The sequence below is a fragment of the Rissa tridactyla genome, chromosome 7, assembly GCF_028500815.1.
Source record: "Rissa tridactyla isolate bRisTri1 chromosome 7, bRisTri1.patW.cur.20221130, whole genome shotgun sequence".
Lineage (NCBI taxonomy): Eukaryota > Metazoa > Chordata > Aves > Charadriiformes > Laridae > Rissa > Rissa tridactyla.
In genome coordinates, this window is record NC_071472.1 from 741183 (window position 1) to 757647 (window position 16465).

General features: G+C 52.7%; 1 protein-coding gene across 2 annotated transcripts in view; it reads left to right on the forward strand.

The window, feature by feature from the left end:
• Positions 1-2637: 2637 nt before the first annotated feature.
• Positions 2638-16465, forward strand: part of ACVR1C (activin A receptor type 1C) — a 29837-nt gene continuing 16009 nt past the window's right edge. For both annotated transcript variants that reach the window (XM_054209845.1, XM_054209846.1), the window contains exons 1-2: positions 2638-2758; positions 14659-14889. In XM_054209845.1, the coding sequence (XP_054065820.1) occupies positions 2686-2758; positions 14659-14889 (304 nt within the window). In that variant the 5' untranslated portion in view covers positions 2638-2685. The remainder of the gene's footprint in view (positions 2759-14658; positions 14890-16465) is intronic.

The window sequence follows — 16465 nt, forward strand, 5'->3', positions numbered from 1 at the left end:
CTATGAAACTGTCGACAGGTTGGACTTAGTTGTAATAAGATGTTGTCATTCCCATGGCATTTCGCTGGTGGTGGGGTGACATGGAAGTCCTGGATACCTTTCCTGGCTATATTTGGATGTCAATTAAAAAAAAGTTGTAAAGAGCAGGTTTGTTTTTATTTTATTTAATGGGTCCTTAATTCTAGACTACTTGGTTTTCACCTTTGTTGTATTTGTGTCTTAGTGCAGGTTAATTAATTTTCTTTCTAAAAGCATTTAGTCAAATGACTTTTGCTTGTGAAAGAGCAGAAACACAGGTCGAGTAGTGGTAATTTGAACACATTGGTTGAGATAAACACATAAAAAAATTCCCAGAACAAACCCACAACATTGAAACCAAGGGAAACCCGTGTGAGTTTGCTCTGCTGGACTGTGAGAGGGGTCTTTTTGGGGGTCTGCACCCTGGGCACGCGCCGGCACGCTCAGAGGGACCCCGGTCTCTGCACCGGCGGGGTCCAGGGGGTGCCGGGGCTCTTGTCCCTGCACCCCGGGGAATCTGCCTTTGGTGTGTGTCTGAGGGCACGGGGCGCAAGGCAGGCGCTCGTACTCCTTTTTCTGCATGTCTTGTGGTGTTCTCTTCCCTTCCGGAAGGCAGCTCCCTCGGATGCTCCTTCCCCAGGGAGAGCAGCGAGCCCTCGGCCGCGCCAGCCCTCGGCTGCTCCGGGCTCTTCCCCGGCAGCCGTTGCAGAGGGAATCCAGCCCAGCTTCCTCGTCCCCGGCTTATCGCCGCTCCTATTGCTGCACAGCTGGGCACTCCTCCTCTGGGGTGTCTTAAAAGAATTTAGTGAAATCGGGTTAATTTTTCCCAAGCAGTTGATGAAGGAGGATGCAGGGCTGTAGGGACACCTCCCTGGGGTGCCCGGCGCGAGGGATGGAGCGGGAGCATCGTCACCTCCCTGCACCGCTCGCTGTTGGCGAGTTCTCGCTCAGGTTATCTGGGTCTCCGCTCCACAGCATCCTGCTCCTAATTGAACCGGGTCCTGCGGTAATTTTCTAATGTTAGCAGCAAAGCACCGGGATGCGTTGAATTGCCACATCCCAGGACCTGAAGCTGAAACTCCTGACCTACAGTTGCCTGGGAAGAGGCACCGGGACCACCGCTGGCTCAGCCGGTGGGTGGGAGCAGCCCAGGGAGCGAGGGGGGCTCAGCCGGGACCCTGCAGCTGGGACACAGCCAGGACTAGGAGCAAGTAAAGACCTCATGAATATGGCCAGGGTTGTGACCCTGGATAAATACTTAAGGAAAATTACATGAATAAAATCAACAGACAGTGATGATTCTTTTTTTTTGTTTTTTTTTTTTTTTTGTTTTTTTTTTGTTTTGTTTTTGTTTTTGTTTTTTTTTTTTGTTTTTTGTTTTTTGTTTTTTCCAGGCATTTTAACACAACTGTGGAGCCTCCACCAGGGCATTTGGAAATAGCAGGTAGAACACGGTAAGCTGCAAAAGGCTGATTTGACAAATGTCACTAACTTCAGTATTCAAAAAACTGGGAATTGCTGCTAGGAAATTACTGTCTAGGGAAGTCTAAAAGGCTTGATAGAGATGTCATAATACTAGTAAAGTGTATTACATGGCAGTAATAAAAATCCAGAGATGCATCTAACGATGTGTGGGAAAGGGGGCTCTTGCTGGTGTTTTTACTGTAAAACAAATACAGAGAAATGGAGCATGTGCAGCACCTTCCTAAAGACAAATGAGGCGACATAGTCTGCTCCTCTAACACTTCTAGAGTAGACTTGATTGAGTCTTGATTCAAATTGAGTTGATTTTAAGATGATCATGTAAGTACTACTGAGGCTTCTGGGTTATAGCGGCACGATGGCTTTAAAAACTGCCATGGTGGTTTGCAGTGTTTAAGGGAGCTTTTGGGAGGCTCGTCCTGTCCAGGCTGTAAGGGATGGTGGGGTTGAGGGTCTTGGTACGGGTGGAATAGATCATAACAAGATACTGATGAGATGCTGAAAACAGTTCAGGCTTCTGCTCTATGTGGAAAACTTGGCACAGCCTGATGAAGCAGCCAAGGGAAAGATGCCAAAACCCACTAATAGGTATTTAAGGGGAAAAAAAAATAAATAAAAATTAAGAACCGAGAAGTGCTATTTTGGGCTAGTTTGATGTCCAGCTGCAGCTCGAACTTCCACACGGGTGTAACGAGGAACCCTGCAGCCGTGTCAGCCGGGCTGGGAGAGGGTGGCTGCCCCCAATGCCCCCCCCCTTCGGCTGGCTCCGGCCGCCCCTCCCGCCCCCCCAAACCCCGCTGCTGCCCGTACCCCCCGCCGGGCCGGGCTCGGGGCAGCCCCGGGGCTCGCACCGGGACCCGCAGGGGGGCAGAGCCTTGGCCGGCGGCCCCCGGGCGGGGCGGGGCGGGGAGAACGGCGGGGGCGCTGGGGGGCGTCCGGGCGGGGCGGGGAGAAGCGCTGGGGGGGCCGCGGGCGGGGCGGCCCCGCCGCCGCCCCCTCCCCGCCCGGCGCAGCCCCGCGGGAAGGTGCGCGGGGGCGGGCGGGGCCGGCGGGGCCCCTCCCCGCACCGCTATAGCTGCCGCCGCCGGCGGGGGGGCGCGGGCAGCTGCCGGCGGCGGCGGCGGGGGGAGCCGGAGCCGCAGCAGCCGCCGCCGCAGGACCCGGCCCCGCCGCCGGAGCGCGGCCATGGGGCGGGCGGGCGGCCCCGCGCTGCGGGCGGCCCTGCCGCTGCTGGCCGCCGCCGTCTCGCTGTGCGCAGGTAGGGCCGGCACCGGGGGCGCCCTCCGCGCCGCTGCCGGCGTCCGCCGCGGGTGGGGGCGGCTGGTCGGCCGCGACGAGCACCGGGACCCCCCTCTGTGCCCGGGACCCCCCCCCCTCCCCAGGTGCCCGGGACATCCCCCCCGCGCCCCGTTATCCCCCTGTGCCCGGGACCCCCCGTGCGCTCGCGGCAGCGGAGCCCCCGCCCGGCCGGGGTCAGCGTTGTTTCTCGGGAGGTTAAGGAGCTTAATGCATTTAATTACGATCAACATGTATACGGGAGAAATAGGTCAGCCGGGATTTACCGGGAGCCGCCGGCCCGCAGCGGGTTGCGGCCCCCGCCCGGTGGGTACCGCTGGCGCAGGAGTGCTCGGCCCGGGGCTTTAAGGAGCGGTGCCCGCCGTCTGGCCCCGGCGGTGCCGCAGCCGCCCCCGCCGCCCTTCCCGCGGCTCCTGGTGCTCGGGGGCGGCTTTTCCCACCGTCCGTGGCGGCGAGAGGGCCCCGCGTCTGCCCGCGCTGGGTGTCGTGGGGGGAGCAGCGCGGCCACCCCCGTCCTGTCCCGTCACACCGCGATGGGACAAAGGTCACAACCCGCAGAGGCTTTGGGCAGGGTGTCAAACGCCCTGTCGAGCTCCTTCCGATACGGGCTCGTCTCTCACGCAGCAGGGAGCACGGAACGCTCGTTCCTCGCAATCTTTCCTGTACAAACTAACCCTACGCTCTCGAATAACGCTCTGTAAACCAGCAGTTATCGCTAAGGTAGAGTAAGGTAGTGTAGACTTGGACACTTCACACTTTTTTCTGTTAGGCTTGCTCCAGTTTACTTTTCTGCCAGTGTTTCACCGGAATTAGTTTCTTGGTGTGATGCTGATCCCACTCTCGCAGAGCGGGGGTCGCAGCCCCAAGCGGAGAGGAAGGGCTGTGCCCGCTGCCACAGCACAGGGCTCACATCACCGCCCTTTGGGGAAGGGAGGAGCAGCAGAGCTCGGCTCTTGGTGTTTGGAGTGTTTCTGTACAGTCTTGTACACCTGGTAAATCCCTGTTACCTTCAAGGGGCCTAAAACCTGATCTGTCCGAGCGCTTCTCTTTGTTTGTCCAGATTTTATTATTTAAATTTGGAAGCGAACCACAGAAATAGGCAACCCCGCGCTATACTTGTTTTTCCCTGGTCTGGTTGAATGAATAGAAGCAGCATGAATGCTGTGACCATTGCCGCTTCCCTCCGGAGGCCGATACACCCACAGATCTCATTGGCGCGGGCTGTCATTGATCTAAACCAGTCTTGCGTTGCTCCGTTCTCTAAAGTTGCTTTTCTTTCCTCATTAGTCACCTTTCCAGGGTCTGGATGAGGTGTGGGGTGTGTGCGCGTGGTCCGGGGCAGGCGGAGTCCTCTGTGCCCTTACAGCTCCTTAGAGGGGGCGCCAAGGGGAGTCGCACGTCCCTGGGAAGGGGCTTCAGGTCTGGCGTGGTGGTTGCTGTCGGGTGTTGGGCTGACTGTCTGCTCACAGCCCTCCACGAGCCTGGCTGGTCACCGTACTCGGCTAAGCGTGCTCTGGGAAACTTTCCCTCCCTGTTCTCTCTCTTGCGAGTCTGAAGATGCTGTGCTGGACAGTGGAGATCTGAGGAACTTCTGGTGTGCCCCAGTATTCGGGAATGTTTATAGGATTAAGAGGAAAAGTTTTTTGCTACTGGCGTACTGAACGGTCCTTCTGCTTCCTATCCGCTTACCTCCTGTGGGCTCCTCAAAATTGCTTCTCCCACCTTTGTGCTACACTGTCTACACCTGTGTCGTGTCAAATGCTTTGCATGCTCTTCTGTGCTTGTCACAGCACTATTTTGGGGGACGTGAGGAATACTCAGGGTGCTGTGAACGGGCGCTGGGGGTGTGGGCTGCAGTAAGGAAATGTGTTACTCTGCGTGGTGGTGGCACGAGAGCCCCTCGTGGCGCTCACCGCTGGACTGCTTTGGATTCCTTAAGGGAGCCTTTAGACAAATTCTAAGTTTGTGAGAGTTTGTTTCCTACTTCAATGCATTTTAGTCCTCCAAAAGGCAAACCCCAGCGCCCGTGGTCTGTCCCTGAGGCCTGGCAGAGATGCCGCGTGCCCGGTGAAGCAGGCGGGTGGGAGGTGGCGAGTGGGGCTGGTGGCCGTGGGGGCTCCGCTGGCCCATGCGGCCGAGCACAGGGGGAAGAGAGAGCACTCGCACGAGCTGCTGCTGCCAGCTGGGGGAACGCACGCTGTCAGTGGGAAAATGGGAAGCAAAATAGATGGCTGTTGAAAACTGCTCCACAAGGATGAATACATGAAAATAGCATAAAATTGGACTCCTGCTACACACGTAGTACTGTATTCAAACAACTTTTCTTTTCCGTGTGGTTTAGTATCTTTGGATTGAGTTATAAACAGTCGCTGAAAGTGCCCTGTAAATCTTAAGTCTGAGTTTTTAGCACACTGTGTTTATTCCAGTATTTCCTACAGAATGTAAACTTGGAACAAAAGTCGGAGGTGCGATGGCTGTTGCCCGCACACAAAGCTGTGAAGCAGCCGCTGCGTGTCCGTGTGTCGCGGGCAGATCCAGACCCACCTTCTGCAAAAAGCATTTTTGTTCCAGCTCAATAGTTTGGTTTGCTTAGTCCTTATTAACTGGTAAGATTGCAAAGCCTATGTGTTGTCAAGCACCAAAAATAGTATGTCCTTGGAAAGTACAATAGCAAAGCAGTGGTACTTCACTAAACAATTAATTCACTGCTATGTAACGAATTACCAGTATGATGCTGTCTTCTCATTTCTGTGGGTCACTGAAGCTCTGCTTTCCTAGCGTTTAGTAAAAAGCTTTAATAATAAAAAAGCTTTAATGAAACAACATGAATGAGAACTATAAGCACTTAATGGCCTGACTCCGTGATCCACCAGGGTGTCTGCCAATAATTCGCACAGGTAAAAGACTACGTGTTGGGTGAGTGGGTGTAATTTAATTTTGCTTTTTTGCAGTACCTCCTTACCGGTTGCTTGCAAGTGATTACTCTAGGCTTTAATCTGGCCAGGGTATCTTGTCACTTTTGAAGAGCACCGCTGCAATAAGAGTGGTAGGGTCGCTCTCCCTGCGTGTGGCGCAGCAGCCCGTCTGTCCGTCCGTCTGTTCCTCCCTCGGGACGGGCGCGAGCTGTCGGATGCGCCGGTCGGTTCACCTGGATTGGTGTTGGAGTGTCTGCCGAAGTCTGCCTTGAGTTGTGGGTGATGGCCTCGAGGTGTCAGAGCTTACAGTGGAAATCCCTAGAAAAAAGGGGTCTCGGGCATCGTGCTGAGGCCCCCCGGCGCTGCAGTCCGTTACCGTATTCTTCTCCGTATCAGGTGCTGGGAGGGTGGGCTCAGGCTTTTATCCGTGCTTGTTTTGGTAGGCTAGAAATTCAGCTTCTTCCTGGCTGGGAGGGTTCCAACAACCTGGAAATTAACAGATCCGAGTCGTGGAAGTGTTGTGCAGTTGTGCAGTGAGCGACGCCGGGGAAGAGATACTTGGCTAATAACTCCATCCCAGTTCAAAAATGCCGTTTCCTCTCTTGTAGCTCAGGTGCTGTTTGGCTCTGAATGACCCTGGGCTGTCTCTAGCTGCCTGCAGAGAGCAAAGCCCAACCTGGGTGCCTGAATTTACATGCTGTGAATACCCTGGCAATTTGGGGCACGTGTAGATGAATCTGGGCACATGCAGGTGGCTCTGGTGGAGGTTGGCAGGTTTTGTCACTTGAGCACACGTCCTGTCCTGAACCCTTTTGGTGACGCTTTAACCCCGGTGTCCTGAAAGGTGCCCGTGTCCTTCCTCTGCCTTGGGGCTGAGACGATGGATGTCACCTCGCTGTGCTGCTGCCCCTCCAGCCCTCATCCAGCGCTGGCCGCCTTTCACGCCCAACTGGGACCCCGGGAATGCTTTTTTCCTGAATAAATGGTCTTTGCAAGTTAAGTGTTTCTTACAGAAGAGGGTAGTTCAGTTGGAAGGGACCTGCTGTGATCACCCAGTCCAGCTGCTAGGATGCTGCTGGCATTTTAACCTCTCTCTTCTTGGTTCATCTGAAGTTTGGTGGTGGCAAAAATAAATAAAGTACATTAAAAAGTCAATGTTTCTTGATTCCGTGCTTACCAGGGGGCTGACTGTAGGTAGTCAGGGCAGCGTTTGTGGAACTTGTGTCCCCCTCGCTTCTCCAGCAGAACAAGTCTTCAGTCTGACATACAACGGGGCAAAACCAGTGACGGTTAAGTAAAAGAGGACGTTTTGGGTTTCCAAATGTTGTTCTGAAATACTTTGCTCTTCTTGATACAATAATTCTAAAGCATTCAAATTTTCATCTTCAAAGTCAAATTTCATGCTTCAGTAGCACCTGCTTTTTGTGCAGAAGGCTGTGTGTAACTGGAGGGGGCTGCGCGGCAACAGAAGAGCCGGTCACTGTGATTTCCTGCCTGGAAAATGCCTTTGCAGATGCCTTCAGGTGGTGACTGGGTTCAGCTTTCAATGCCAGGTATCCCTTTTCTATGCAAGCCGTCTCAGCCTCGCCGTCAGTCGGTGCTGTCTCAGCCGCTTCCCGCGGAATTTGTGCCCTCGTCCCTGCACGGGATCCTCCTCCGGCCGCTGCCGCCTGCCGCCAGCGGGCTCTTCTGCGGCTTTGGCTATGGACCGCATTTCACAGAATTCTTGCAAAACACCTTTGTGTGTTGCCGCCTAGCTTCTAGTTCATAAAGCTCAACTTTGCAAAGGATACCTCGCCTGTTGGAAGCTAATGAGAAATGAGCAAACGTCCTTTGACAGCTTATTCCGGCAAAAATACTGGCACTGGGTTTTGTTGCCCTTTCCCTGCTCAGTTAATGTTAATTTAAATGCTTGGCCTGTGTTTCTGTCTGCTGGGTTTTTTTGTAACGGTTGCTAAACTTCTCTGGAACAGGGGTTTTGAGTACCCAGTATCCTCCTTCCAAAATTAAGGTAGTTGCAGACATTAATAAAATCACTCCCCATACGTATTTTGAAGAAATGAAAACAGTGGAGCTATTTAAGGTCTATCGTTCCAAGACATTTCCTTCAGTTCTGGAATAATTACTTTTCCTCTCTACAGCTTTCCGGTTTTTGCCGAGCTTGTATCAGTCCTTTTTGCAGTATATAGTGAGCTTTTAAGCTGCTATTACTCCTGTCCCCCGGGCAGGGGACCCTGGCGACACGTGGCACCTGCGCTCGCACGAGCCCCGGATCTCGGAATTTGGGAATCAACGGGAAGCGTATCTAGAAGTGCACGGGGCAGAATGACTGTACAGAATGATCGATATTCTGGCTATTCGGCCCTCCTTCCCGTCGTGATTAAAGACAGCTAATTGCTGTAGGGCCAGTTAGGCGTTTGCTTTCCAGTCTAGCTGTGAGTGCTCTGCTGCCCTGGAGCCACAGGAAGAAACTGCGAACCGTTGCGGGCTGTGCTGGATTATGACCTAATGGAAGATTAATGGCTGCTTAATCTGTATAGTAAAAAGTCTGTGTTGAAATGTAGAATTTTGTGTGGCTCGTAAGAGATAGCAAGTCTGGGGCTTTTTTCCCCGCGGGTTTCAGTGTATTCTGTCAGTCTGTTCATTCGCTTACGCCAATTGGATGCTCAGTTCATTCCTTTTAACTTCTGAGGTTGCACCGTGTCTACGCACTTGTTTTAATTGTTAGCTGCTTTCGTTAAGCTGGTGTCTAAACTCAGATTCTTGCATCTCTGGTTCACACGTAGGGTCACTCTTGTTTCTTAGTTATCTACTGATTCATGGATTTGAAGCTGACGCTTGAGGAAAAACTGATGGAAGCATACAAAAAAATAATCTTCTGTTATGCGTTTTTGTGTTGATTTGTTGTGAATCAGATGCTGGTTCAGTTCCTGCTATGTACGTTAATTGCAGAGCGTGTTTGCCTGTACTGGGTGTTTTCTTATGGTTGCATCGAAAACTAAGAAGAAAAAAAATGTAGTTTTTTATGTAAGTCATGCAGGTTATTTTCTGCTCCAAAGAGCAGGCCATCCTGTCCTGGATTCAGAGTGGGTCTCCACCAAGAAATTGATATATAGACTCAACTCCTATTGCAATAACAGCAGGGAAAAAAAATCGTTGAAAACTTTATGTCTTAAAAATGCTAAAAGCAGGGAGCACCTGTCCCTTGTGGTCTCTATATGTAAAATTTGCTTTCCTCGTGTATCTAACAACGGTTTGTGAGTGAGCTTCCCCGTCGCCTGGGTTGGCTGCTGGTTTCTCCCTTTGTTCCCGTGGGTCTTGCTCTTTGGGAGAGGAGAGGGACCGCTCGCCCCCTCCCGCAGCCCCCTTGGGCAACTGCTGTCCCTGAAGCCACCGCGCGTCCCCTGCCCCGGGCAGGACAACCTGCTTCTCATCCCTGAGGGGGCCGTGCTTTGGGGAGATTGAGGACAAAGGTGTTAATGACTGCTGGAGAATTCCGTGCTTGGAGAGCTGTAACCATTGGTAACCAAGTGTGGATGCCTAACATAGCTCTCTGAGGCCATGGCGCCTTTCAGTTGTTCACTTTCTCCTAATTTCTCAACCAGAGAATGCAATGTTTTAAGGGAAATGTTGTGCTTGAGTAAATAAAGGAGTCATGTTCGTTACTAGATTAAAGAGTGCCTTGTTTTGAAACTTTGGGAGCACATTTTCCTCCTGCCTCTTTGATCCCTTTCCCTTTAACTCCTTCATAATCACCTTGTCCCACTTCTCGGGGTTCCTCGGCGGTGGAAATCCCAGCTTTCCCCCACGACAGCATGTCTGGTGACGCTGCCAGGACCGTCCCTGGGAGCGGCGCCGGGCGCCTTCCCCGGGGAGGGAGTCACCGTTTCGTCCTGCGCTCAGGGACTTGCAGGATTTCAGCCGATATTGGCAAATTCTTCCTCTTCCTTCGTGCCACAGAATGGGCAGGCGTGCGGGCAAGCGTGGTTCAACGGTGGTGGGGGCTTGAGCGGTGCGAGAGAAGGGGCAGATCTTCTGTCGTGGTGCTGTTATCCCTCCGGTCGGAAAATGGAGTGGAATGTCTCACCAGTTCTCTGGGGCAGCAGCGGAGTCAAATTAGAGGAGAAATTGTGCAGATACGTAATGTGAAAGCCTGACATACATTGCCAGAGATTGTTGATTGCCCGACTGTAGAACTGAATATGGGCAGTTTTTTCCATAAAAAAGAAAGGGTAATAGAGGAGGTTGTTACGGATGAATGGAGCAGCACTGAGATGTGCCTGGTGCATCTGCACCAATAAATCCCAAATTCTGGCGAGTCCCGTGTCCCTGAGAGTGCCAGTGGGACGGTTGCAGCGGCTCAGCAGAGGAGCTACGCGTGGGGATGCGATGCTGGGTGAGAGCGGAGGGGTCCGTCGCATCCCTGTTCAGCAGGACCGGGGGCAGGAGGAGCGCGGATCTTCCCAAGGGCACCCTCAGGAGCTCCCGGGCTCCTCGTCTCCCCGTTCCACTGAGGTGAGGACGCTGGAATAGCACGGGTGCAGGAAAGTTGTGCTTTTATGGTCATATTTTTAAGTCCATCTTTCTGCTCTTCTAGCAAAGGATTCTTGATGTATGTAAAAGCTTTTGGAAACAAGGGTACGTATTTGTATCTGTTTTGAGTTTTCTGTCCTTTTTTCCATGTGAGAAATTAGCCAGTAGCACAGGCTGGGGAACCTTGCATTTCTATTTTTGTAGAATTATAGTTAAAAGTGGTCTGCGTAAATCTTCTGGGAAGAGTCTTGTCTTGCCCACAACTCAGACTCCGGTCTTGTCTTTGAATAGATGCAGCTGCACTGTTTTTCTCTGGGTTGGTTTTTTTTTTTTTCCCCTGCGTAAGGGCTTGAAATTTGGCAGCATTTAATCTTGGCTGAGCGATGGCAGCAGACGCGACGCTAGGAAAACCTGGAATATGAGGCTGAAGGGGGAGGGAGTGCGGATTTCGCCTGTCGGTGGGACCCCTTGGACCTTGTTACCAGCAGAGACGTGTGGAGCCCTCGTTCTTGCCGAGCAGCTCTTGCTCCCAGCTCTCGCGGCGTCTCTTTGACTTCTGCCACACGTCACCCGACAGCCCGAATTTGTCCCAGCCCAGAGAGTCTTGGTGCTGGAAGACTTGTCTGGAGCTGCTGGTGTGGGATGCAGGCGTGGGGCCGTCGACAGGACGGGAGAGCAGAGCAGCCTCTCCCCTTGCTGCCGGTGCCGTGCTCCCCCCACCACAGCACCCACCGCTGCCCCGAGCGAGGAGAGGGCGAAACCTCGTCTGAGCGATGGGAAGAGTCTGGTGGAGCCGGGATGGAGAGGCAGCGGAGGGTGATGCTGCAGCTGGCAACTCATCGGAGAGAAAGCGGGACGGAGAGCTGGGGAGCAACGCGGGAGCTGGGGGAGGGTGAAGGAGGAGGCGTGTGGGCTGGCAGGATGCCCTCGGCGAGGCTCCGGGCACAGAGTCAATGGTGAGCATGAGCCTCCTCGGGAGGAGCAGAGGTGGTCGGAGGGTGCAGCGGAGCGCAGGGAGCTGGGGGAATCCTGGGGAGAGCCCCTGGGACCCGGTGGGGTCCGGGGCTGCCTAGAGATGGGGGGACAGGAACTGGGACAGGGGGAGAGCCGGGACCAGAACAGGATTGCTGGAAGGAGCTGTGGTGGGAAGCGCAGGGTGAAGGCTTTGTACCCGCTGGGGCAGTGGTTCTCAGCTTTTTTAAAAGGAATGGTTAAAGGGAAAGGCAACAGTTCAAGTGTGGTAGGAGAAAAGTACATTAAAATGGTTTTTAGGATGTGATGGTTTTGGGTGTGGACAAGTTTTTCTTCGTGTGCTCTGCTGCCTTTTCCAAACTGAACGCAGTGTTCCCATCAGAAGTTCATGTGCCTGTCTCACATGACTTCTGTGAGCTCAGCAGTCCCGAAGGAGCAGAGGGAATGCCTGTCGAGCCATCTTGGTCTCCAGGGCTTTCTAGCCTCCAGGTGACATGAAAATTCTCTGGAAGTATTGAGTTCAACGTGCTCCTGTCCCTGCTCCTCCCAGCTTGTCATCAAGTGGCTGAATGAGTTCACTTTCAGAAGCAAAGATAATGTGATTGGGTTGTATTGAGAATTTTGTCCAGACTTTATTCCTTTTTTGTTCTTCTTTGTGTAATGGCTTCTCGCAGAAACAACTCTGAGGGGAGCAGGGCTGGTTTCCATCCGTCTGTGACCTTTCGGTTGTGGGCAGTAGATTGGACAAGTCGGTTTTGAATAAAACACTCAGAACTAAAAGGAAAAATGGGGCTAGGATCTTTCTATCAGTGATGTAGAAAGAAAGAACATCCAGCAGAATACTACAGTCTCCGAACACACCAGTAGAAAATGCCGATCTTGAAGCACCCCTTGCTGTCCCTGCCAGGGCGCCGGCCCTCGGAGCTGTCTGCCAGGGGACCCCCAGCCAGCGCTGGTCACGGGCAAGCGCGAGGTGGCCCCTCTCGTTCTGGAAGCCCGTGGCTGTTTAGCTTGGTCCAGGTGAGGTCACCAAGCCCTTGCCCATCCCTTTCTCGCCCTGTGTTCATGGTGCTCGGTGGAATGCCCCTGGAGCTGCTCAGGACTCGCCGTGACAGTTTTGATCAAAACTCCTCTCTCGGGCAATCTGCAAAATCCCAGAACGTGGATAAAAGTGTCAGTTACCTACTGTGGGTGACATCGCAAGAACCATTTCCCATTTTATTTTTAGGCCAGGAGAAGGGGGAGAAAAACAGCACGATGACGTGTCTGAAAGACTGAAGGCACTTGTGACAGCCTTATATTCATTTCCTCAAGTAATGCTTTTATTTTGCAGTGTTGGTGGTGATGTGTCTATTCTTCTCCCACTAGATCTCTTATTTATTTGGATCTGATGAGTCTTGCTCCTGGCATCTCTTCTAGGGCCACGGTAATGTCTTTAAGGAAGGGGTTCTGTTCTGTTGCTGGGTGATGGATTGTGCCGGGCGAGAGCCGAAGCCGACAGGCAGGGACACGGTCCCCAGCACGCCCTGCATCCAGGGTAAACACGAACATATGGTGCCAAGGAGGTTTGCTGCGGGCGCCAGCCGAGGATAAACACGACAAGCTGTTGTTTCGGAAGGGTGGCACAGGATGAAGATTGTGGTAAAGAAAACAAATAGTGTCACAGACACAGAAATGAGATTCGCGCTGACGTCTGTCAGGGGTCCGCTGGGGGCTCGGGGGGGAGAGTCCTGGCTGCTCCCGACGCGCGGCACGCGCTGCTGCAGCCATCGTCACCGCGCTGCTTCCTCAGCCATCATCAGTGCGCTGCCACTGCAACCGTGGACGTGGGGGGCGATAAATCACACCGGGAGCCACCACGCTGTCATGTAGACAAACCTTTTGTCGGTGTGGGGTGATGGCAGAGTCTGGTTTCGGTCTTGGGGAAGGGTGTCAGAGAGAGAAACACGGCAGCTGTTGGAGCGCGCTGGCTTGTCGGGAGCTAGCTAGTGATGGGAGGGAAGTTCTTCTCTTGCTGGTGGCCATCCCGGTCATCTCATGATTTTACTTTTTAGATGTCTATTATTGTTAAGTAAAAGAAACAGCCTCCCCCTGCCCAATTCCCAAAGAAACAGAATGGATTTAGGGATAAAATGACTTTTTTTTAATACCTTGGCTCCTGTAAGTAGAGGGATATTCAGTCTTGCAGAGTTATAACTGACCCAGGAAGGTGTACAGAATGCATTTTGGGGACCCCGTGGTGGGGTAAGAACTGTATAAGTCAAAAGTTGAAGAGATCAAGTCTGTGCACTCTAACATGAAGTGTTGGTTTGGTTTTTTTTTTTTTTACAGGAACAAAATAATCATATAAAGTGCACTTAAGGAAGGGCTTCCTGTAGAAATTGCTGTCAGCCCAAGGTTAAGATGCCTTGGTTATTGTATCACTGCTAATATACGCTCCTAAACTTGGCATGAAGTGAGCAAAAATTGTTTGTTATGGAGCAGGTGAAGAAAACAAGGAAGGCAAAAATACATATTGTTGGCCTCTGGTGTTTCACTGAGATGATGTGGCTTTGGTTTCCTCCTATTCTTCCAAGGAAGAGTCAATAAAGCCTGAAAAACATAGTAATTATTAAATGTGTTTCTATTTGATCTGGTAAAACATGAAGATGTGGTTAAAAACATACAAAGCTCAGAAGTCATCACATTTTTGCACCAAAAGAAACGGGGCAGCTGTTTGGGTGCCTGAAAAAGGTGCATCATCTCAGACGACGTGGGGAGGAGGAGTCCGTCGTTGCTGCTGGTGTCTGTCCGTGGGGTGTAGGGTGGTGCGTGCTGGGACCTTGTGTCTTGGCGATTCCTCAGGCTCGTTGTGGTAGCCCAGCCGGCTCTGGCGTGTGTGCGCGGTGCTGGCGCGGGACGGGCTCTGGTGAGGGCTGGCCGTGGTTGGGGAAGTCAGCTCTGCTACTGGAACAGCTGCTGTTGGTAGTACTTCAATTCAGTATGGAATGAGCGTGGCTGTGTCTGTATATCTGGAATTGAGCATGTGCCTGCGTGTTTGTCCTGGGGCTTGCCCAAGGTGTCTTGAGTCCGTGGGAGCTGAGAACGTGAACCTCAAGACTTTAAGCTCCGTCTCCCTGTCTAGGCAAAAGGCAGCTCTCACAGGAACGTCTTCTTGAGGTCGTCAGTCTTCTCCCTTGTGCAAGACAGATGCTGTATACTTTCCTGTGACTGAGGACCGCCTGGTCTGAAAACTTGTCACCCGTGGGTGTTGGGGACCTGCACTGTTGGTCATCCTCCTGCAGCCCAGGAGCCCATTCACCGGCACAGGGCCTGCACTGGAGCTCTGCCGGCCGCTCGTGGAGAGCCTTGGCCAACGAATGAGCCAAGGTGGCTCAGTTGTTGGGGGTGTGTGTCTGTCTTTCTGGGGTCTTCTCATGAAAGCTGGAAACCTCTTTTTCAGGTCTGAAGTGCGTGTGCCAGCTGTGCGAGCACACCAACTTCACCTGCCAGACGGAGGGCGCCTGCTGGGCCTCCGTCATGCTGACCAACGGGCGGGAGGAGGTCATCAAGTCCTGCGTCTCCCTCCCGGAGCTCAACGCGCAGGTCTTCTGCCACAGCTCCAAGAACATCACAAAGACCGAGTGCTGCTACACCGACTTCTGCAACAACATCACCCTCCGCCTGCCCGTCGGTAAGTGTCGCCCGAGCGCTGGTGTGGCAGCGGGGGGTGCAGGAACACTGTGCGGGGGACGCGGCCGTGGGAGCCAGCAAATGGGGATTATAAAGGCTGTCTGTCAAACAGCAGCTATTTTTTTCCCAACTTGTTTCAGACAGGAAAATCTAAACTACAGCTCCATTTGGGGAAAAGAGAATTTCTTGGATCTCCTAAAGAGATGCTGTCTTTGATATCCCACGAGGCATCAACCGTGACGATGAAAGGAAGTGTCTGAAGGAAACAGACTTGTAACTGCACAGATTTTATGGGCTGGAATATCTTAAGGGAGTTTGTGATTTGAATTGGCATTAGTCTAGATGTTAGGAAGGCGTCCGAGGTACTGGGGACTGTCCACGGGGCACGGATCAGCAGTGTATGGCAGCTGTGAATTAGCAATTGTGGGGAGCGGAGAGCTGTTAGCTGCTGCGTCACAAGGAAATAATGAGGACCTTGCACTGGCTGAAGTCCTACAGTCTCAAAATCTCTGCACGCAATTTAAAGGACCTGCTTTAGATGGCAGACTGGAGGGGTTTGGAAAGGTTAGTTGTAGGTGCTGACTGAATTGTATGTGGGAAATGCATGTTTTCGGACAGACGGGTGTCCGGGTTGGCGGTGGGGTTCGACCCGTAATGGGGCAGTGCCCCAGCGCGAGGGGAGCTGCTCTCCTCATTGTCCTTGGCCGGTCTGTGTCACCGAGTGCCATGTCTTTGCCATGGGGACTGGTGAGCGATGCTGCAGCTCGTGCTGGTGTGCCCGTGCTCCAGCAGCAAGGGGTTTGCAGTTTGGTGTGGTCAGGGCAGCAGATGTGTCCTCTCCATTGGTGCGGGTCATACGGCACGGAGGGTCTGCTGCTGGGGGCAGAGGGGTGAAGGACACCGAGTCGTCGCTGGGGGCGTCTTTGGCTGATGCTGCTTCAGCAATCCTGAGCTTTGGGGTTCTGCAGTTCATTTTAGCAGCTTTTGTTCGATGTTAGGTTGGCGTCACTGATTCCTGCCCAGCAGGGAGGAGGAGAAGGTGTAAGATTCCGGGTCCCAGTTAGAGGGAGGAAAAAGATTTGCACTTCCAGGAGCTCTGTGCGTTACAGAGCTGGTGCAGTACTTGAGTCTGCTGGACTCAAAATTGTGTAATGAAGCTGGTTCAGTGTTTTTTTAAGATAAATATTTATACTATTTTTAAGTTTAATTGGTTAACTCTTCTTCCCAATATTTGTGCTTAATCCAGGCTTTTTTTGAAAAAGCTGTAAAATATACTACTTTATCAAATACCTTTTTATATACTTACGCCAGTGAGAGATGCTACAGGTAAGAAAGATGCAAATTAATACATAATTTACAATTACAAGTGGCACTTAAGCTGCTATCATCTAGTACTTAACAGAATTTGGAAGGCTGTTTCTGGGAGCACTTGGGATATCGTATGAGGTACCGGAGGGCAGACCATGAGGAGCTGCCGTGGTCGCCTTGGGGACTGTCATCTCCTGGTGCGGGCGGGCAGATGTTCCCACCAGCCCAGGCAGAAGCTGGGAGGTCTGTACCCCGGGACCTCGTCTCAC